The sequence below is a fragment of the Peromyscus leucopus genome, chromosome 5 (genome assembly GCF_004664715.2).
Source record: "Peromyscus leucopus breed LL Stock chromosome 5, UCI_PerLeu_2.1, whole genome shotgun sequence".
In the NCBI taxonomy this organism is placed as follows: Eukaryota; Metazoa; Chordata; class Mammalia; order Rodentia; family Cricetidae; genus Peromyscus; species Peromyscus leucopus.
Genome location: NC_051067.1, coordinates 19,004,222 through 19,027,302, shown reverse-complemented (window position 1 = coordinate 19,027,302; position 23,081 = coordinate 19,004,222). Strand labels below are relative to the sequence as shown.

Genomic DNA, 23,081 nt, shown 5'->3' with positions numbered 1-23,081 from the left:
TACGAGGAAGTGCTGGGTGAAATTGTCATTACTGTGGACCAGAGGATTCCTCAGATTTTTTTTTTTTTTTTTACTCTTCAGTAAGCAAGCTAGCTGTGTTTTACAGTCTTCTGTGGCTTCTCTTGTCAGATTGGTATCCAGCTCTCTGTGTGCTGCAATGCCGAGACAAGTCTGGAACCCCAGAGATATCTGTGTTCTCTTTGGACAGGTCAACCCACTGGGATGCAGGGAGATGAATGCGTAGAAAACAGTGTACTTTTACTGCGTTATTTTGAGAAGTCTGAAGCCCAAATAGGCAGTGCTATTACCTGATTTACTTTGTTTTTGTTGAAATGTAGTTGGAGACTAGCTCTCATGGTGCCCAGGGTACCTGGTCTCTTTGGGTAGTGGCAGGAGCAAAGAACCTCTTTGAGACCACATTTTGCACCATCTTCTTGGGCCTGAGCATGTAGGCATTCTTAGATTAAGAACCTGGGCACTAAAATCCTACAAGATCCAAAACAGGGCACAAGCCCCCCCATTTTCTTTACAAGTAGCATGAGCCTGATTGACAGGGATTTATTGATTAAAATACATGATCTGGAATGATTTGAACAGCATTACTTGATTCTTTAACCTTGGTTTGCAGCCCGAATGTTACAGTAACAAATAGTGACTCCAGGGACTTTCATTTCAATAACTTGCCTAAAATAATCTTTCATATACAGAATATCATATGATGCCTGCAGTAGTGCTTCTACTTAAGTACTATTTGGAAATATAATAATCTAACTGCTAAGCATGCTGAACTTGTATTATGTAAGTTTATATTGGAAATTTTTTTTTTTAAGAGATTGGAAAGTGTTTCCAGTTGTTTGGCTCTTTTGTTTATTTTATCGCTAATAGATAACTGGAGCAGATGAGGATTTATTGAATTTAGAATGACTTGCAACTCTTTGTGACCTTTTGCAGAATAACTGGTGAAAGTTTATTAAATTATTCAAATGTTTTTTGTTTTGTTTGTTTTTTCTATTTCCTTTAAAAGAAATTGGAAGGAAAAGCAAAGATTAGTGTTCTTTTTGTATACATCTTTTTTTTCTGAAGAGGGATATTTCTCAGGAGTCTTTTAAAACAACATGCCATTGGACTCCCAGCTGGAATTATTTAATTGCTTTTGGATTCTCACTGGGGGCTTGTTGTATGATGGCCAAAAAGCAATCATTTGCACAAGTTTCCTATCTGAAGTGGTGGAGGGGTTTTGAGGAGCAGAGCCAGACAGAATCTTGCTGCTTCTGTTGAAGGTGGCCATGGGATATCTCTTTCTAGCCCATGGCAGTTATGCCTTTCCTGTTGAGGTAAGGCCCTTACCCCCACCCCCACCCCCCAAAAAAAGAGGGATTGTGAGGCTGGAACTTATCTTGGAGGATCTGCAGATTTATGAAATCTTATCTCCCCAATACCCCAACATACTGGAGGCACTGTTTGTTAATACACCACTTGGCTAATAATTAGAGTATTTATTATTTTCTTCAAAGAGATGCCACCTATCCTGTCTCTTGGGTTTTTGCCTGGTTGAATATACCCTATTTGCCACTGTCATTAACTCATCATGTGATTGAAAAAAAAATCTGGACTTACAGATTTTTTTCTAAGAGAAGTCTAGAAAGTTCCTGTGCCTCAAATTCCTTGATATATGCCGAGGGTTATCTGAGAATCAACTGATTCTGAGGTGTGCCACCATTATCCACTTCACCACAACTGCTTGGTGAGCTGTGTTAATAGTAGATACTCTCCTTGAATTCCTGCCAGTTTACCCAGTTTCTACTCATTGTCTAAAGTTTGTGTTCTAATGGTCCATTCAGCATCTTAAAGAAGCACACACACTCAGGCCAGCTGGACAGAACCCCACAGGTTTAGTGGAAGTTTTAACTTAACCAAGCAATAGCTGTTAAGTTGTTCTGGCAGGATCCACAGTGAACACAAAGCTGTACCTGCCTCCTGCTGCTGTACCACCTTCTCCAGTTCATCTAGGCAAGTTTCATGTGTGTAACCAAAATACACTGGCATATCCTGGGTACAGAAATTGGCCTTTAGTCATGGATGGCCTTGGTGGTCCAGGAGGCTAAAGTTGCTCTGGTCCACAGTAGCCTGACACAAAGAATGTGTCTGCCAGTGCTTCTGCCACCAGCACTCTCCGCCTTGGTGACTGTCCTGGTCCAACCCAGTCCCAACCAAACAAGGCAGTGATCAGTGCAGGAGTGAGTGAGTGTGTGTGTGTGTGTCATGTGTTCATGTATGTATAGCTCAGGGCTTTGAGACTCACCCTACTTGGATATGGTATTGAGAACTTTTCTGTACTATCCTACTTCCTAGGCTCCTGAACTTGTAGCGTGATCCAAAAATGCCTGAGCCAAACCTTTGCCCCTAGAGCCAGTGGTATCATGGACATGAAGTTCCTTGTACAAAGTTGCCACTGAGTGTAACTATTAGGAATTTCCTTGAGCTTCCTAGCTGAGGCTGACCTTGAACGCCTGATTCTCTCATGCACATCTCCTTCATGAGAGAGAGAGTGAGAGAGAGAGAGAGAGAGAGAGAGAGAGAGAGAGACAGAGAGAGAGAGACACAGAGAGAGGAGAGGTAATAAGATTCTTCTCTGCATTTTCAAACCTCTTTCCCCCTAGGTTTGTATTTTCATTCTGAAGATGATAATTTCCCTTTACCATTCTACTTTGTATAATGGCCTTGTCAATAGAGTGCATGCCATATTTCATGGTCTTTTTTCCTAGTGTATTATGATTGTTTATTGAAATTCAAAAGTGAGCCAGAATTCTTATTATTTACTTCAGATATGGTTGCCCTTTCAGAACATACTGTCTTTTGAATGCAGAGTTTTCTAAACCCCCAAATTGCAAATTCATCTACTCTTTACAAGTTAATGCTCCATCCCTTCTGTGAATAATGCATCCGTTTGCTCTTCATTTGCCCAGCTGTTCTTCCCCCATGGTCCTTCTGGTATGTTGAGGGAGGGTAGACACCTTGAAATAACTGTCCAGGCTAGGGATTATAATGTTATCAGTGTTATATTTTGGGCAAAGAGGATCAGGTAACCGTGTTTCAGGGACAAACCATCTTGATTTATGACCTTTTCTTTGTCCTGACACATGAGTTAATGATTACATTAGTAACAAGTGTGTTTAAATGGTAACTATATCCAATTCTGTAGTTATTTTACATCATTACTCATAATGTATTTCCATTTTTAGATCTTTGTACAGTCCCAACCAAATTGTGGTTTTCCACAGAGAAGCATGCAGATTCAGTTAGCTTCAAAAATTCCATACTTTAATTCTTGCACATAGGCATAATTACCTATGCCTGTAATTGAAGCCATTGAGAGGCTAGGGCAGTATTGATGCAAGTTCCTGGCTAGTCAGAGCCACATAGCTTGACCTTGTCTGTTGTGTGAGGAAGGATAATTCAAACCAAAGTATACCACACTACATTTTTCTCCTCTTACAGTAAGGCAGAATCCCAGTCTGTTCTTGCAGACACAGCAAACCAATAAAACTTGATTAAGATGCTTGGGCTAGCTGAAGTGTTTGGAGTGTTGAAGTTTCTGACTGTTGAGTTTGGCTTGGTGATGGCTCTCACTCAGAATGTACAAAGGAACTCTAGAACTGTCCTTCCTACTGTTCTTGCTTAAGCCTGGATGCTCTACTGAGTTACCGAGCTGCTTTGGCTCAGGGCAAACCAGGTTAGAGTACCCACACGCTATAGTCAAATCCTCCTGAAATGTTGGCACCAGTTGGCAGACATCCCATTGTTTTCAGACAATAGAAGCTCAAAGTTGAACTGGCTCCAGGGAAGCAAGTGTTGGGTTTGTACAGTAACAAGGCTTTAATGCTAGCCAGTTGATGGAGTCTGTGCTTTGCTCAAGTCAGGATAGCTTGTAATAACATGAAGCTTACATTTAAATGCCTGGCTTGATATCAGAAATTTGTGTATCTCTTCTCTTGTCTGTAGTACGTCCCTTCTTAGTTTTTTCCTCAATGATTCCTTCTCTGCCTCCTCCCCTCTATTTTGTAGGGGTGGTGGCAGACAGGGACAGTGTTCTTGTTCATTTGTTGCATCTCTTCAGTCTTGAAGGTCTTTGCTGCTTGCCTGGTGTTTTCCTGCGAGCAGGGAAAGTTTTCTGAATCGTGCTTCTGGGTTTCCAGTCATCCCCATCAGCTCTCAGGAGACAGGGAATAGTCTCAAAATGTGGAGGAACTTCTATCAAACAGGGACTTCTTTGTTGATTACTGTGTTTACCTAGTAACTACTTGCTTCTGGCATCTGTCCTGTTTATTAGGAGTAATTAAGCAAGACAGGGTGAGAGACCAGATTGTTGGCTTTGTCAGCTTTCTTTAAAAGGAATTGATTTTTATCAAATGTGCATCTTTGCCATTTTAGCTAGAGCTTTCAACTTTCAAGAAGATCACCCATGTTATATTTGCATAGTGTCTTTCTCTGAAGAACACACAACACACTGTATACTCATGCAAAATACTTGAGCAAGTATTAGAAGGCAATTGAGGCAGGCAGCTGGTTTGTCAGGCACAGATGTGTTAGTAAGCCAGAGTATGTGAGAGTTTTAGATACTCCTTCATAGGTTGCCTTAAGCCTGCCCAGAATTCAATGTGTAGACAGAGCTCATGGGCAGTGCCATTCATGTTGGACTCGTGGGAGCTTTAAATGTGAATTTCCCCATGGAAATGTAGCTTTCCACTTCTCACATAATTGCGGTAAAAAACATTACTAAAGAAACTTCTCTTGCCTGTGTCTTTTTCACTCCTAGTTGGAAGGAAATCTTTCCCTTTCAAGAATGAAGTGACCTTCAATCAAAATATCAGGCTTAGGATTTACAGATTTTGTTTATTATGGTGTGAAAACACTTGTCCATAGAGCATTTAACTTTCAGAGTAAGTGTATACAAATCAATATATCAGTCTCTGTTCATTATGTAAAGCTATTTGTATCTGAGGACAATACCATTTCCTAATATGGCTTGCTGTGATGGATGCTTAAAGAAACTTGTCCAATTATTTCTTTTAATTGGGGACAGTTTGTAGTGAACTTCTATACATTGATGCCTTTCTGTCTCATGCTCATAGAATGTGAAGTGTTGTTTTTTTTAAACCTCCCTTTTCCTTCTATCCCTTTCTTTTGAAAATCTTACAAATTAAGACAAAAGATAATTACTTGGAGGAATAAAACTGGCAGGTTCCCACGACACTTAAAATTAATGAGCTGTCAAGCACAAACTATACCTTGTCCTTGGCTTCGTCTTTTCCCAATCATTCCCTCCCCTTTTCTCTCCATTTAACACACGATGTGACTTTTTGGTTGTGTTTGCTGTTCGGGTATATTGCTCTATAAAATAGCAGGATCATTACAGCAAGATTCATTTGAAAAGCATCTTTTGTTTGCAAATCACAGTTTGTTTCATTCCTCTTTCCTGGGACATCTTATTAAAATACTCCTTAGCAGGCACACTGCTGCAATTTGCAGAGCAGCTGCTTTGTTCAACTGCATTGATGGCACTGGCCTCCCTCACCACCCGCTGCAGCCAGTATTGCACAGCTCAGCTCTGGTTCCAGGTCTTTGCTTTCCAGCCTTTTCCTGGGAAGGAGGATTAGTAGTTGAAAGTCCTCCAAGTCTATTCCATTGGAACCAGAGGGTTGTGCCTTTCCCTTTCAGATACAGGCAGTGCTGGTGAAGGATCTTCCTTTTTTAGGTCAGGAGGACATATAGTGCACAGCTTAGAACTGGTTGCTGGCGTGACTCCTTTGCAAAGGAGTGTTACGTTCCTAGTTTAGGCTTTGTGCCACGAACAGTTAACTTATTTCTCCAAACTCATTTTCTCCCTGAATTATCACTGCAGTAGGAGCTAAGGAATCCTGTCACTCCCTGTTTACAGGAGAATATGAAGGCCTGGATGTGTGACATGCTAGACAGTTTTGATACTAGGGGCAAATTGAGTAGCATCTGGGGACAAGGGATAGCTGTGTTAAGTTTCATCCAGATCCTGTGGAAGGTATACTGGGGTGGGGGGTAGAGGGTACTTGGAAAATGTGGCCTACTTAATGAACCCCAGTGGTCACAGGTTCTGATGGGTCTTGCTCAGGCCAACTGCCCTCTACCTGCAACTAAAGATAGGAGGCTAGAGCACACCTGGTCAGGATATGGTGATGCAGTTTCCTGAGATAGTCCCTTTAACTCTTCAGTAGCTGTCTGCAGGAACATCTGTTATCCTCAGTCTACAAATGAGAAAACCAAGGATCAAGTCGCTTACCCAGTAATAAATATCAGAGCCAAGAATTGCACTTCAAATACTCCTACTATTATATGATAAATCGAGAGACTATCTTTGCTTCACTGTCTTTTAAACTAAAACAAATAGCTATAAAACTAGTGCTTAAAAGTAGGGTATACTGTGAATTGTTTGTGAAATAAATAAGAAAGCAGTTCAGGGTATTGGAGCTACCTCCTGTGTTGTGAATAAAGGAGCTGTGTTCTTTGCTTCACGAAATTAGTAAACAGTCAAGAGTTGCATGGATTCATGTACCTTCGTGATTCTTGGTCACATTTAAGTATGACTACTCCTAAGTATGCTCTTCATTTGTTCCAGGCAGGCACCGGCTGCAAATGTGGGAGTGTGATGGATGGTTTCTGACAGTGGCTAGTTACTTACACTTGGAGGCAATGCAACCATTCTAGCTGCTCCATTGCCCCCACATCTAATAGAGAAGAAATGAGACACCATCTTTATTTCAGTATCTAAAATTTGTTTTAAATATATAATTGCTGGTCCTGGAAGAACCCCTGAGATTGCTGCTCACAGTTAATCCAGATAGGGAGGATGTGCTATGCAAAAGATGATTTACCTTTAAGCAATTAAATGAGGAAAATGGCTTAGAAGAAAATTCAGATTACTGTAATTTTGAAAATATTGTGTTCTAAGGAGAGCTGTTTGTCAGAACATGACTTCAGTTAATAGTGCTGAATTCTGTACCCATAGAAAGAAGATCCAAAGGGAATGTTCTCACAAAGACAGTACATATGTTGGGGATATTGAACATGTTCATTAGCTTAACATTTCATAGATCTGTGTATCTTATCATGTAATACCATAAACATAATGTTTATGTTATATGAGGAGGGGAAAAAATAGAGGGTTGAGATGAAGCAATCTCCAATATTTGTGGGAGGGAGAGCTTCCTAAACATGAAGGCAAAGAAACTCAACATTTTAAAAGCAAAGTTAGCACATATGCTTTTAAGGTGGGCATCTGAGTTTGAGGTCAGCCTATATCAATGTTATTCTAAAAGAAACAGAAATGGTACTTGGAAAAGTAACATTGTTATTTCCTAAAGACTACTAGGATTGTTTCCTGCTTAGAGTTACCTGATTTAAGTTATTAGTTATCTATCCTCTTAGTAGTCATTTTGGACATAAAAATATGTAACCTAATAAATATGCTTCCAACTATCAGGTAAAATCTTTAGAATCATTAATCTTGCTTCTTGCACTCCAGAAGCTAAGAATGTTATGAGCTAGCCCTTGGATTCTAGAGATGTCTTTTTTGCTTTGTTGTAAAATGTAAAACATCATCAGCAATGTGCTGGTAGGACTCTTTTTCTTACTGTATAGCTAGCCCCGGGAGGCTTGGGAGATCACTATGTAGACCAGGCTGGTCTTGAACTCAGAGATCTACCTTCCTCTGCCTCCCACGTGCTGGAACTGAAAGGTACAACCCCCACCTCGGCCTGTCTTTTGTTTTGTAATTAAGGTCATTGTAACAGGTTTGCACCAGTAGAGGGTCTCCTGTAGTGTAAAGACCCCATCAAGGTGCTAAACACACAGTAGCTAGCTCTTCCTCCACCAGTCGCTCACACTGCCAAAACACAAGCACCCCTCCTGCCCCCCTGGAGGAGAACCCCATTCTTCATACAGACAGCTAGAGTGGTGAGCCTCCAATGCTTGCTGTCACCTGCACAAGAAAGAACACTTTAAATGACTTCTACCTTCTAGGTTGTCCCTGGAACTGGATGTGTAGACTAGGTTGGCCTCAAACTCAGATGCCCACCTGTAGTGGTATTTGCTCCACCTTGAGTTTAAGACTCAAAGGAAGCGGTGCTTCCAGCTGTTGTACATGACCTCTGCCCCTTTTCTCCCTGCTCCTGCCTGTGAGGTGGATTCACTCCTGGTCAGATCAGAGGACAGCTTCTGCTGTCTACTCAAGTCTGTAACCATGAATGTATTTCCTCAATTTATATCTTAGTAAATTCTGTTACCCACTTAATATACTCAGGTGAATGAATTGTAATACCCACCTTAAAAGCATATGTGCTAACCTTGCTTTTAAAATGTTGAGTTTTTAATCAGCTTCATTTCCTTTCAGATTCTCTTTGGGTGCTGGCCATTTCTCTGGAGAAGGCTTGACTACTTAAACCATAGATGGTTGCTCCACTCACTTTCCCTCTTTTCCTTTTCTAGTCTTCAATGGCTCCAACAGGTCAACACGGGAGAAAGAACCCGCTCAAAAACACAAAAGCAAAGAGACCACTCCAGCAAAGGAGAAGCACATCGACCACAGGGCAGATAGCCGAAGGGAGCCGGCTTCAGTGGCCCAGCCCACAGCCACCCCCTCTGCAGGCTCCTTGGCCAAGGGGCTTCCTGCCAACCACCACCCTCCCCCTCCGCATCGGTCGGCTCAGGACTTACGGAAACAGGTAACCCTCCATGTGAGTAGCTTTCTCATGTGCCAGAGAATGCCCAGTTCACCCATCAAAGTGAAATCAGGCAAAAGAGGCTAGAAAAGTAGGACTTGTCACACAAGTGGGACAGGGATAGTTTCCAGATAGGATTTCCCCTTTCCTCCTGCACGCCTTGAACTCACACACTATGATTGATACATAGTAGGATATTGGCGTTCATGGGGAGTAGAGACACGTAGCATGTATTCTTAATATTCCCTTTATACAAGTGCTCCACCAGCTACAGAGTGTGGGAACACCCACCATCTTCCTCACTTTCATTTGAGAACCATGAGTTGGGTGTTCAACTAATCCCATAGATGGCACAAGCTTGTCTGGAATAATTGTGGTCTATTTTCTGGTTTGCTTTTGTTTTGATTTTTGTTATTAGGATTTCCATTTAGTACATTTAAGTATTGGTATTTGTATGCTGGTGTGCAGAACAGCTTTCCTGTGGAGGTGAGAGGACAGCATTTGGTAGTTGATTCTCCATGTGTGTCTGAGGGACTGAGCTCAGGTCATCAGGCTTGGATGCCAGTACCTTTACCTGTTGAGCCACCTCTCCGGCTCTCTTGTTCTCTGCCAGGGCTTGCAGTAGCTGTCCTGAGTAGCTGAACCACTGAGTGTGTTTGGCTGTCAAGGGTCTGTAGTAAGCAGTATACTGTGCCCCCCCTCCCCCAAATAACAAAATTCCCTTGAGGTAACTCTTAAGATCTGTAGGATAGACCATTGCTGTTATATGGAAATTTTCCTGTCCATATTTTTTCTCAAAGCTCTGGGAGGCAGGGAGTATGATTATACACGCAGATCCATTGAGGCACATAGGAAGAGCTGGGCTAGCTGATAACAAACCATCCACCCTTCATGCTTCTGACCATGGTAGGATTGATAAGTCCTAGGGGACCACAGACCATTGATGTAAGCCTTTTCTAGGAATCTTGGCAGAATTTCAATTTCTCCAGGACTATGATTTCTGAAGATGGGTTCATAGGGTAGTAAGGGGACAGGACAAAAGAGATTTCCTTACTGGCAGTATTCCAAAATGTGGTCTTAGTAACTAGTTCAGAGTTTTTGTTCATGAATGTGAATGAGTATATTCATTTATAGAGCTGCATAGGTTTATACAAGTAAGAGCACGTGCGAGCACATAATGCACACGTACACGCACATGCACAGCATTTTGTCTTGATTTTTACTTTTCAAGCTTTTAGGTTTTCATTTGAGGTGGTGAAGTCACACATGGTCGCCATTTACGTCTCTATGTTTTATAGAGACCCCATTCTTCTAAGTCAGTGGTTCTCAACCTGTGAGTTGTGACCTTATTTGGGGTCATCTATCAAATATCCTATATATCAGATATCTATGATTCATATCATTTGCAAAATTACAGTTATGAAATAAAAACAAATTTTATGATTGGGGGCCACCACAACATGAGGAGCCATTGTCTTTTGAGAGAAGCAAGTGATTTTAGCATGTCAGTGGCTATGGTTTCTGAAACAAAGATGTCATCTTTTCCCAGAGAATGGCCACTGAGTGATTATGGAATTGCTCTCTGTCAGTAGCTGGGGCTGCCTCCCAAATGCTGGGCCCTGATTTTTCAGTTCCCTAAGGCACAAAGCACAGGGTGGGTTTGCAGCTTTAGTTTGTGTCGGTGTTCACCACCTCCATCCATCCCACTACTGTTGATTTGACTGGAGCGGAGCTGAGCTCAGTTCCAGATGTTTCTGCTTGTGAAACACCATGAAAAAAGGACTTAGAGACAGATATGGCTGAAGCCTATCTATTTCCTGGGACAGGCTGGGCTTTTATGCATCTTCTGGACATCTCTGCACCCATCCTTTTTTCCATCTGAGTGTACTCCTCAAGTTGAACACTATTTAGTCCAGATGAGCTGAGATTAGATGGGGACTGACCACATGTAGACCAGATATGCTTTCTTTTGAGGCGGGCACGTGATGTATTATTTCCTTGTCTGCCCGTGGTGGAATTTTTACACTAATACATAAAACAGGTCATCTTCTTAAAATTTTAATATTTAATTTTATATGAATTTGTGTTTTACTTGCATATAAGTCTGTGTGAGTGTGTCGGACTCTATGGAACTGCAGGTACAGACAGTTGTGAGCTGCCATGTGGGTGCTGAGAATTGAACCCAGGTCCTCTGGAAGAGTAGCAAGTAGTCTTAACCACTGAGCCATCTCTCCAGTCCCCAACACAGGTCATATTAAAACTATCTGTGTTGAGTCACATCTCCAAATTATCTGACTCTGTCCCAAAGATTCACGAGGCTGGCATTTAATCAAGTGATACATGGCTTGCATTCACCTAGGATCTTTGCCACTCAGTCATAGCTCTTCTGTGGCACTCCATAGTTAGCAGTAATTAGTCTAGGTGGGTAGAAGCTTGGAGGAGGAAGAAAGAACAAGTACCTTTTGGTTGTCTTGGCTCACTGTTCCATGTTGGGCACATACTACCTGATCCACATATGGTCTAGAATGTTGAAGGAAGGCTTTCTTAGTGAATGGTCTGTTGCTGGGACAATAGACGCCATGTATCTCTTCTCTTATAAAAGAAAGCATTTAATTGGGGGCTTGCTTATAGCTTCAGAGGTTTAGTCCATCATCACGGAAGGGAGCATGGTAGCTGACAGGCAGGCAGGCACTTGGTGCTGGGGACTTAACTGAGAGGTTCCTCTGGCAGCCAGAAGAGAGAATGGCACTGGGCCTGCTCTGGGCTTTTGATACTTCACAACCCACCCCATTGACACACCTACTCCAACAAAGTCACACCTCCTAATCCTCAACAGGCTACCAATTGGGAATAAAGCATTCACATGGGTATGAGCCTGTGGGGCCATTTTCAGTCAGACCACCACAGAGGCCACAGTAAAGTGAGCTGCTGGAACTTGAGTGCTGCCAGTCTTGGCTTTTCTTGGTTTGGACCCTGCAGATATGGGGGAGTCTTTCCTACCTCCAGAGTCAGTCAGATGTAATTACGTAGGCCTTCAAGTTCTAACTTTCTTATGACCCTGATCTCTACTGTGCCTTTGAGATGTGATCTTTGCTTTCCTGGTGCTTAATGGTTGATCATCAGATCTTGTTAGTTGAGTGCTCTGAAAATGTGGTAATAAAAAAGCAAACTGTAGATCCCTTTATAATTGCTCAATATAAATTACTAGACTCAAATGCCTGAAGGATACTCTGACCTCTAACTTTAGATTTGAATGTAGGAAATGTGTGTGGGTGGGCTGTGATTTACAAGGGGTGCTGCTGGCAGCAGCTTTGTTCTCTTGTTCTCATGGGTCCTGGGACGGACACTGTTCTAAGCGCTCTCCTTGTACTAAGGAGTAATGGTAGATGGTGTAGTCTTTGGGCTTCAAGGCCCGGGATCCTGACATTACCATACATACATGAACATGAACTTCACTTTTGCATTTTACTTGGAATGCAGAGTCTGTAGCCTCAACTCCACTCTAATCTCATCATAAGCCTCTAGAACTGGCTGAGTTTGTGGTACATGTTTAGCATCTGTTTTTCTGAAATAATGCTTCCATTTAAACACAGTAACAGATCCTAGCTGTTGAGAGATTACCAAATTATTGGGGCTATCAGGAGAGAGTTTTGTTTTGTTTTTTTTTTTTTTTTGTATTTTTTTTTGAGATAGGGTCTCACTGCATAGCTCAAACTATCCTTGAAAGTGTGACAAGCCTCCTGACTCAGCCCTCTGAATGCTGACATGACCTGGCTCCTTAGAAAGGGTTTTGAAACACTAGCTTTCCAAGAGAGTCAGTGAAGTTCCTTGTTGTATGTGGTCAATAGTCTGGGATATGAATTACTGGGCCATACCAAATAAGTTTTACTCTGAGGTTAATCTGTAATATTGACAAGGATGTTACAGGTCTTCTTGGGCAGCCACCAGACACTTTTGGAAGGATATATGACATGCTTAGTCACAAGAAGCCTCTTGTGTAAGTGTGTAGAGGTGAAATGACCTTGTCCCATAAGATCCGTAGAGGCCAAAGGATTCAGAACCTAAATTTAGTAAAATTAGGAAAATTAAAGGAATAAGCTCTACAGAATGAAATCATAGTGTCTTAGTTAGGGTTTCTATTCCTGTGAAGAGACACCATGTTGACGGCAACTCCATTTAACTGGGCTGGCTTACAAGTCATTGGGTTAGTCCATGGCGGGAAGCATGGTGGTAGTCAGGCAGACATGGTGCTGGAGAGGTAGCTGAGAGATCCTGAAGGTAGCAGGAAGAGAGAATGAGTCACTGAGCCTGGCTTGAAACCTCAAAGCTCACCCTCTGTGACGACACTTCCTCCAACAAGGCCTCACCTCCTCCACACACCTCCAATAACGCCACTTCAAGAGTTTTTGTGGGCCTCTGTGGGTGCTGCAAGGAGGTTTTGCTGGCCCTGCTTCTCCTGAGGCCGTGTGCACTGTTTTTAGCTTTCTGTTTCCATGTCGCCTGTGTTGTCGTGTCCGTCCGCAGACCCGGGTCTTCCTGCTTCTCCTGTCTGAAGTAGCTCTGCAGTTTTAATCATCCCACTTCCATCTGGGCTCCTGCTCAAGCTCACTCGATCCCTCTGGTGGGGAATAAGGAAGAGTGACAGTAATGGCTCTGGGTAAACGAGGACTGCATTTTAATAATCTTGGTCCACCTTAACAGTTTGAGGTAGTCATTCCCAAGCATCTATTTTCTCTTCTGCCTTGTAAGTACAAGTCCTTCCTGTTTATTTAAGGACTGGGTGGTGATGGGGTGGGGATCCCTGTTAGTTAAAAAAAAAAAAACAAAAACTAGACAAGGAGGAATACTTAAAATCCTGGGTTTTTATCTCCTTCAATTTTTCTTCCTTTTTATATTTCTGGAGATGCTGCAAGTACTAGGTCAGTTAGATATTACTTGATAGCACCTTAGCTGCTTGTTAAATCAGAGGAGAAAAGGACCAAAATAACCCTTATGCAAATACTTTCTGGCTCTCTGTGGTCTCAGGAGATAGAGGTGACAGGTGGGTGACTGTGGGCCCAGAAGTCACAGACGCCAGAGCTGAGTTAGGAATGGCACGTTATTCCCAGAATCTCCACCAGAACCCAAGTGTAGAAAGTGTAGAAAGGTTTTCATTTTTATGCTGTACATTGTAGGAACCAGCAAATTGAGGCACATTCCCTTGCGTGCACTACCTTAGGGTCTGCAGCTGTGACTTGTGGTTTTTCTTGCCACATGTTATTTACATGATGAAGGTAGTCTGTTGACCTGAAAGCCAGCTGTACTGGAGTGATCTGAGGCTGGGAGAGAGAGCATCACTTGTATTGTAGCACCTCATTTCTTTTTCTCCCTCCCTCCCCTCCCTCCCTCTCTCCCTCCCTCCCTCCCTCCCTCCCTTCCTCCCCTCCCTCCTTCCCTCCCTTCCTTTGGTGGTATGATTAAATGTTGGTTTCTGAACAATGAGCATGTGCTGTAAAGGAGGTGTCATTGGTTCCAAGCCTTTTCAGTAGAAGGGACCATTTCAACTTGTCAAATTTTATGTATAACAAGCTTGTGGGATGGCATGGTTGCTCATTTAGCTTGCCAGCTGTGTTGTGGCCATCACTGGAAAACTTTCCTATGAGGGGACAGGGTTACAGTTGAGGACTCTTGATAGAGTTTACTTCTTTCTGTACATTAGAATTCATTGTTCTGGTCAAGGAGACAGACATAGCTTAGTCTTTTCTTGACAGGAAAGCATTGTATTTGAGTGGATTATACTTAAGATAACTTAAAAAAGCAAGTGAAGCAGATTTGCATCAAGATATACCTTGCCAACCCTCTAGTGGTTCATTTTGCTAACATCCCTCAAGAGTGTGGTGTTTTGCCATGGGAGATAGTGATACAGAATTGTAGCACATTGATTGTTGACGTCATCTGGCAAGGAGCCCAGGTGCCTCTAGAAGCCAGAGGGTTAGTCCTAAGGACCTTCCCCCTGATCTGCTGTGGACCACAAGGAACTTTGGTTTCATGTCACTCCCTCTGATAGGGTTGGGGAAAGGCTGCGTTAGAGGGCTTGCAGGGACGTTGCACCATCTAGGTCTTCTGCATATGGATTTTTTTGTGTGTATGTCCCTAAGGATTCAATGTGTGCCTGGTGGCTGTGGAAGCTGTATTAATCAGTAAAAGTGATCACACTGATCTAGGGGAGTTTTCAGGGTTTACAAGCTAGAGAAACACTGACTCGATGCCAGTATATATCTGGGCCTGGACTTTTGACAGAAAGCCTCCCATCTTCAGGAAGAGAGTAACCATATTGGATTGCTTGTGTAAGGGTGAACTGGGCCTAGGGCTGGGACAGGGGACATCAAAGCCCGTAGCATGTATTCCTCTACCATCTCCATTGCATATAGCACCATTCCAGAGACCTTCCTTGCCCACTATCTGTATCTAACTACCTATCTCTTAGTGTCCTTGCTGGAGATATAAATCAACTAAATATAGCATTTAATACTTACTAATTGTCTTAATGGTTTTTTTCATTTGGGAGTTTAATCAGTAGGTTCATTTGATAGAACCAAGGTATACTAAAATAGAGGTATTTCCTTACTACTTTCTTCTTGTTACTAGAACCTTGTCGAGCTCATCCCTGGTTTTCGTGTCTGTCTGTCTGTCTGTCTGTCTGTCTGTGTGTCTGTGTCTCTGTGTTGTGTATAGGCTAGAGGACAAACCCAAGCTGCCTCTCGAGCTGTCCATCTTGTTATCTGAAACAGGGTATTTGACTGATTCTAGGCTCACAGATTCACCTCTAGGGTGACTGGCCAGCAAGACCCTGGGATCTGCCTGTCTCTGCCTCCCCTGTACGGGGATTAAAGTGTGTGTTACCATGCTTAGCTGTTTTCATGTATGCTGGAGAATTGAACTCAGTGCTTCATGCCTACATTGCAATCATTTATCAACTGAACTATCTTTCAGCCTTGTATTTTTGCATCTAATTCATTGGTGTCACACTGCCTCCCTCTCTTCTAAACTCATAACCAGTTTCCCACTTTATTCTAGAGCCCCTCTGTCAGTCATACTTACTTACAGGGTGGGTAGTGGGCTACTGTCCAGAATGTGCTGTTCATGGTGCTGCACACCTTTAATCTCAGCACTCTTGAGGTTCCCATAGTGGTTTTCTAGTCCAGTGGTAGCTATATAGCGATACCAAAATCCCACAATTCAGTTCTGAAGCCTCCCACATTTTGTCTCTCTCTAGAGGGCATGTGCTATCTCCCAAAGCTAGGGGAGCTCCATGACCAAGTATGAGTAGGCTCATAAGCCATGTCACATCAAGGATTTTTTTTTTTTATTGGACCACAGATAATTTTTGGCATTCATAGAAAACATCTCTATGTCGTCGTCCCCCCCCCCCCCAACAACAACAACAACAAACTTTACCAAGACCTTGTTCAGCAGTTTTTCAGAGTGTGGTCCATAGACAGCCACAAAGCACCCCAAAATGTCTGGTTGGAATTCCAAAATCATGGGCCTCATACCCACTGGAGGGGCTTTAGAGACTTTTGGGGGGTAGGGCAGTGATCTATTTGGATAAATCAAGAACCTTTGCTTTCCATTACTGATTTGGATGTCTATCAGTTTGTTCTATTTTCTTTATTCCACCAAAAGTTAACCATACTTGTTCCTAGGTTAGCCCTGGCTTATCACCCAGATCTCTTGTGGTGAGAGCAGGTTGGTCATGATCCAGCCTCATGGTGGTTCTTTAAGCTACCATTGGTGGCCTTGGCCTGACTACCTCACAAGCAAGCCAGGCTCCCCAGCTCAGCATTCTTCTGGAAAGAGGTCCGTGGTTTTTGTGATTGTGTTAGTTTTAGGCTCATTTGGAGGTCGTGGCAACAGCTCTAATATCCTGTGGTCCTTTTAAAATTCATGTTGTAGATGAAAGGAAAGGAGACACCCATGAGACTAAATGTCATGCCAAACCCACAGCTGTGCTATTTAGTTTAAAGCCACCTACCCTGTAACTGATGAATCCGGTGCTTCAATGTTCTTGTAGGCCTCTGGGATATGCTAGAACCATACTATTCCATTCTGTTTGAACGACTTGCCCCTTTTGTTTCACAGAATTTTCCTTGGTTTTATTAGCTGGTATATGAACGACCAGTCTAGGATGTCTGCCTCTATTTACCCAGTTAACAAAAATCCAAATGGGGCTTACAAGGGGTGATAAAATAGGGACCATATGTGCAGAAGGGGGGAGGGGCTAGGCTCGTCTGTCCTGCATCTAGTGAGACTGTCCATGTGTGGTAAGTCTCAGGGACAGTAAGAGATTGAGATGAGATGGCAGGTAGCTGCTGAGAGTTTGCAGCCGTGCCTATGGGCTTGGCCTATGATTTGGAGCCAAGGCATTTGGGTCCTAGTGTTTTCCTTCCATAGTGTAGTGGTTTTTGTTTTCGTTTTTTTCAGTATCATAGTTGGGTTTCATATTTTGTGTGTTGGCTACACAGTTATGTGAATCACACAAAGGATAGCAAACAGCCATGTTTGGAACAGATATATATGTAAAAAACTATTTTATATATTTTTAGAAACTATTGCTTACTTTTCTCAAATGAACAGGAACTTGCTATTATGGATTACAAGAAACTCGGCATAGGTTAGTTCTTGTATGGGGTATTCACTATGGACCCCAAGGTTTTCTGAAAGAGTCTCATGCAAAGAAGTGCTCGTATACAGACACATCCACGAATGCAGCAGGCCAGCCAACACAGTCTGGGGTAAGATGCTAGCTGTGTTGAGAAGATCCTCATGCTAGTGTCACAGACTAATCCTTGATGGGTTTTCTTCCTTGGTTGTCTGCTGTCCCCACTCTCTTCTGAGCCAAGTCTGTCACCGGCAACTGCAGTAGTCCTTTCTTACTGAGTCTGCCTGGGAACTCATTAATTCTTTCTCTTGTCCCTGCTTCTGCTGCCACTGTAGGTGTCTAAGGTAAATGGAGTCACTCGAATGTCATCTCTGGGTGCAGGTACAACCAGTGCCAAAAAGATCCGAGAAGTCAGACCTTCACCATCCAAAACTGTGAAGTACACTGCCACAGTGACCAAGGGGACTGTCACATACACCAAAGCCAAGAGAGAACTGGTCAAGGAAACCAAACCCACCCACCACAAGCCCAGTTCAGCTGTCAACCATACAATCTCAGGGAAAACTGAAAGTAGCAATGCAAAAACCCGCAAACAGGTGCTATCCCTCGGGGGGGCGTCCACGTCCACCGGGCCCGCTGCCAGTGGCCTCAAGGCCAGCAGCAGGTTGAACCCAAAGTCATGCACTAAGGAGGTGGGGGGGCGGCAGCTGAGGGAGGGGCTGCGGAATTCCAAGAGGAGACTGGAAGAGGCACAGCAGGTGGACAAGCCGCAGTCACCCCCCAAGAAGATGAAAGGGGCAGCAGGCATTGCCGAAGCCCCTGGCAAAAAGGCCTCAGCGGCTTCAGCAGAGAAGTCTCTGCTGAATGGACACGTGAAGAAAGAAGTGCCCGAGCGAAGTTTGGAAAGGAATCGGCCGAAGCGGGCCACGGCTGGTAAGAACATGCCGGGCAAACAAGCACATGGCAAGGCAGAGGGCACCCCCTGTGAAAATCGTTCTACCTCGCAACCCGAGTCCTCGCACAAGCCGCATGATCCGCAGGGCAAGCCCGAGAAGGGGATCGGCAAGTCTGGGTGGACAGCGATGGACGAGATCCCTGTCCTCAGGCCCTCCGCCAAGGAATTCCATGACCCTCTCATCTACATTGAGTCAGTACGTGCTCAGGTGGAGAAGTACGGGATGTGTCGTGTGATTCCCCCTCCGGACTGGCGGCCAGAGTGCAAACTCAACGATGAGATGCGCTTTGTCACGCAGATCCAGCACATCCATAAGCTGGGCCGGCGCTGGGGCCCCAATGTACAGCGGCTCGCCTGCATAAAAAAGCACCTCAGATCTCAGGGCATCACTATGGATGAACTCCCCCTCATAGGTAAGGCATGGGGTTGAGTGGCTCCTCTCAGCTTGTCCATGATCCCTAGCTTGGGAGTAGGTGGACTTGTGAACCCATTTTCTTGCTCTAGTGGAACCCCTCTTCCCTTGGTCCTAGCTGCTTTCTGTAAGAAGTTTGGAATTGGTGGCCCATAGACCAGGGGGCTTCCTCTTGGTGCTAGATCCTAGGCCCCCGCTGGGCTGTCTTTTACTGCTGGCGTTGAGTAGTGTCCAGGATGGCCTGAGGACTTCAGGCTGCTGCAACAAAGGGCCACGGACCGGTGCCTTCAAAACCAGAACTGTTTTCTAATTCTGCGTGCTGGCAGGGTTGGTTTCTGCCAGTGTCTTTCTGCGGCTTGTAGTGGGCCACCTGTACCTTTCGTCTTCTCAGAGTGTTTCCTGTCTCTGTCTGAATATCTCCTTAAATATCTTCCATGAGGAGGTGGGAAGTCCTGCCTGGGTGACATTATTTTAATAATACCATTACATTGTGGGGCTTCAGGGTTTTGTACTTTAATATGCCAACTTGGGTGGCCTTATAATGCAATCTACAACCCTCTTGTAAACTCCATGCCATTTTTGCATCCCTCTTATCCTCATCTGTCTATCTCCTCTACTCCCCCCCCCCCCTTTTTTTTTCTTCTTCACTTTCTTTGGTGAGCAAAATGGACCTTCTCTCGACATAAGGGACTGTATTCCATTTCTTTGGAGGGCTGGTTTAGTTTGGCTAGCACTGGAGAGGTCACCCCAAGAACTGCTGCTGTGGGTGCATGTCTTGGAAAGCTGAATGTCTTTCCTGCAGCAGGGTACAGGGTAGGCATGCCTCCTTTTGCCTTCTCCTGTCCCCCCTTGTGACTCCTCCCCCTCTGTTGGTCCTGGTACTCCAGGATGGACTTCTCCAGTGAAGGCCAAGTGAATTGTACTAAGGGGCCAGTCCTTCAAGGCAGATAGCAGCACTGCCCACTACCCCTCCCGGTTGTCTTCAGCTCTTGTGAAGAAACAATGCCATGTCTGTGGTTGGGAGGTCTGGAGTGGCTCCTCTGAGGTCACCCCAGAGACAAGAGTGTGGATATGCAGGTAGAGATTTCCTAGTTCTTCTCCTCAGGAACTATGCCTGATGAGGATCTCCTGAATCTGCTGCCAGAGTTGGCATGGCAGACTTTGGATAGTGCTCCTTAGACATGGGGAAGGGTATATACTCCCTTACCTTCACCCAGGCCCTCAGGTAACCCAGAGGCGAGTGGACCCCAGAGTCCTGCTTTTGGTGAGTGAGACCTGTGGGTGGGTAGGGCCATTCTAATTCCCTCTCGGTGCACAGTGCTTTTGTGTCGGGGCACAGGTGAGATGGTAAGTACCATTGCCATGATAGCCCAGAGAGTTCCGGTTACGTAGGTGATTTTCCCTCTAACCTGATTGCTTAACTAGTACCATACATAAGCCACAAGTCACTCGTGTGTATCTCCTTTGCCATTATATAGAGGCTTCAGATCTAGGGCTTCCATTGGGCAGGACTAGTTAATGTTTAACTAGTTTCTCAAATTCACCACAGTGATTACATGTACCTTTTTGTGAAAGTGTCTCCTGAAGACCTTGTCTTCCCAGAGGGCATTTAGTAAGTGAAGCATTGGTGGTACAGGGTGTCTGTCACCCAGTAACCCTATGGCCATGGAATGAGGGGTGATGGTGCCAGGCAAGAGTCCTGTAAACGACTTTGCAAACACTGCATGTCATTTAAGTGCTAACAGGAGTCTGATTTTTGAAAGCACCCAAGAAGATAACAAAGTCCTTGTATGTAGCTTGTGTCCTGGGCAGTGTTAGCTGGCAAGCCAGTAAGGCTTCATTTCATGTAGGAAGGCTTCAGAAGTGCAAGACAGAACCCTACTTTATATGTTACTGTAATATTGTGAGACCATAATGTACTGCTGACCACCATGCTAGGTCTGCAGACGGTTTCCTTAGGAGCGCTTCTCTCCTTACCTGTGCTCCCAACCAAATCAACCCTGGTGTCCTGTATTGCAGTAAATGCATCCAGGCTGCTGTCTTCTTCCTCCTCCTCCTAACAGGACAGTTCCATGACTCAGTAGTCTCTAGCCAGGTGGAAAGAACTCCCCCTTGTGGGGTCACAGTAGCCTGCCCTGTTACTGTGTCATCTGGAGCCATGCTTCTTTGAATTTGGATGTCAGTGCAGCCTGGCTTCTGAGATTGAAGGATGGGTTTCTTGGGTTTTGTTTGTTTGTTTTTCTCCAGTGCTGTGTTGTTGATAGTTATTCCTCTTCAGTGAGGTGGCTTCTCCATTTTCCATCCAGGTGGTTAGAGTGATATGGTCTGCATTTAAATCCATTAGATGGATTTATTGGCTTTAGTTTTGGTTTGTGTGTCTTGCACAGGCTAGGCAAGTGTTGTACCACTGAGCTACACAGTCCATATTTGATATACATTTACACTCTCATCTTCTTCTGAGGTGAGCAGCCTCTGTGCCCTGAGCAACTGTGGTTTCTGTGTTGGATAAGAGGTTTCCACTGTGAATGAGAGTTAGGTTATGGGGAAGATGCTCTAAGCTCACCGTAGCCCTGCTGACCCATCCCTCTCCCCTCTCCCTTCTGTGTCGTCCCACAATGTGGGTCCGGTTGCATGAATCCTCCCCTATGCCGTGGCTACCTCTTTCTTTCCTTCTGTTCAGTTCTTGGTCACCTTCCTAAAGGGTTGGTCCCTCAATTTGCTTTGTCTCCTAGTACTCAGCCACGACCCCAATGCCCAATAATGTTCATAGCTGTATACTAGCTACTTACTGCTCTAACCCTGGAGCCTGGTGGGAGCCCCTGGTTTGGGAGGGGTTCCTCCTTTATGTCCTCCTTAACCATTTCCTCTACCCCATCACTGCCCAGGAGGCTGTGAGCTTGACCTGGCCTGCTTTTTCCGGCTGATTAATGAGATGGGCGGCATGCAGCAAGTGACTGACCTCAAAAAATGGAACAAACTAGCAGACATGCTGCGCATTCCTAAGACTGCCCAGGATCGGCTGGCCAAGCTGCAGGAGGCCTACTGCCAGTACCTGCTCTCCTATGACTCCTTGTCCCCTGAGGAGCACCGACGGCTGGAGAAGGAGGTGCTGATGGAGAAGGAGATCCTAGAGAAGCGCAAAGGGCCGTTAGAGGGGCACACAGAGAATGACCATCACAAGTTCCACTCCCTGCCTCGCTTTGAGCCCAAAAATGGGCTCATCCATGGTGTTACACCCAGGAATGGCTTCCGTAGCAAGCTCAAGGAGGTGGGCCAGGCCCCACTCAAGACAGGCCGGCGGCGATTGTTCGCTCAGGAAAAAGAAGTGGTCAAAGAGGAGGAAGAGGACAAAGGTGTCCTCAATGACTTCCACAAGTGCATCTATAAGGTAAGAGGCTCTGTGGGTTGCCCATCACATGCAGGCTGGCTAGGAATAGTGTGTACCTTGCCCTGGTGGAGCCAGAGGAGGCTGACTGTGCTGCTGGGGAGAGTGCTAGGACACTGTCTTAGTCTGTTTTAAGTTGCTGTGACTGAATATCACAGAGAAGCAAAAAACAAAGGGAACTTTTTGCAATTGGTTCTGAAGGATGGCCTGTTTTTTATAAGGTGATTCGGCAAGTTTCATCATAGTATTTGACAACCTTGTGGAAGCACACAGAGACAGTACCTTTCATGTTCCCATGGTACTGTCCCAGTGGTGATTTTACCATGTACTTTAGAGAGACATACACTCAGATTCTTGGGATAGCTGATGCCTCCAACAGAATTTTGCCTGGTATACCAATAATAGACAGTTGGACCTGCCTAGGGAGGCTGAGCAGTTAAGTAGCCAATGATTCAGGTTTGAAGCTTGGCATCATAAGATATGGGTGAGTTGTTTGCCTCCCCGGACTTTGCTGGCTCCCCTTAAATGCTGTGTGTTGTTTTACTTATATTTGCGTATCTTCCGGGACACAGCAAATGAGGTACATCTGTCGGTTCTGTGCCTATGGGTCTGGCCTTTCCTCTAAGCACTTTTCTCAGAGCTGCTCAGGGTGGGTTGTGAGCTCTGAGAATGCTTTCTCTCCCTCCTTACTCTGTGTTCCAAAAGGCCCGCTGACTTCCAGTTCCAGCCCAGTGCTCTTAGGTCTTGGGGTAGAGAGCTGGAACCAAAAAATTAGAACACAGATCTCTCCATTAACAGCACAGAAGGGGTGGGAGAGAGACTGGACAGTGGACTGACTTCTGATGTCCCACTATGAATCCCTGCTGAAGAACAGTTGCTTGGCTGCTGCTCCTCAAAACTTGGGGCTCCCCTCTCTTGGCCTGCTTGAAGGGAAGTGG

At 44.6% G+C, this 23,081-nt stretch overlaps 1 protein-coding gene across 9 annotated transcripts in view; it reads left to right on the top strand.

The window, feature by feature from the left end:
* The window catches only part of Jarid2 (jumonji and AT-rich interaction domain containing 2), a 195,671-nt gene that overhangs the window by 158,771 nt on the left and 13,819 nt on the right, over positions 1 to 23,081 (top strand). For 5 of the 9 annotated variants that reach the window (XM_037205767.1, XM_028867713.2, XM_028867712.2 and 2 more), the window contains 3 exons: positions 8,518 to 8,765; positions 17,727 to 18,759; positions 21,644 to 22,146. In XM_037205767.1, the coding sequence (XP_037061662.1) occupies positions 8,518 to 8,765; positions 17,727 to 18,759; positions 21,644 to 22,146 (1,784 nt within the window). The remainder of the gene's footprint in view (positions 1 to 8,517; positions 8,766 to 17,726; positions 18,760 to 21,643; positions 22,147 to 23,081) is intronic. The other 4 variants (XM_028867715.2, XM_028867714.2, XM_028867716.2 and 1 more) reach the window with 1 other exon arrangement.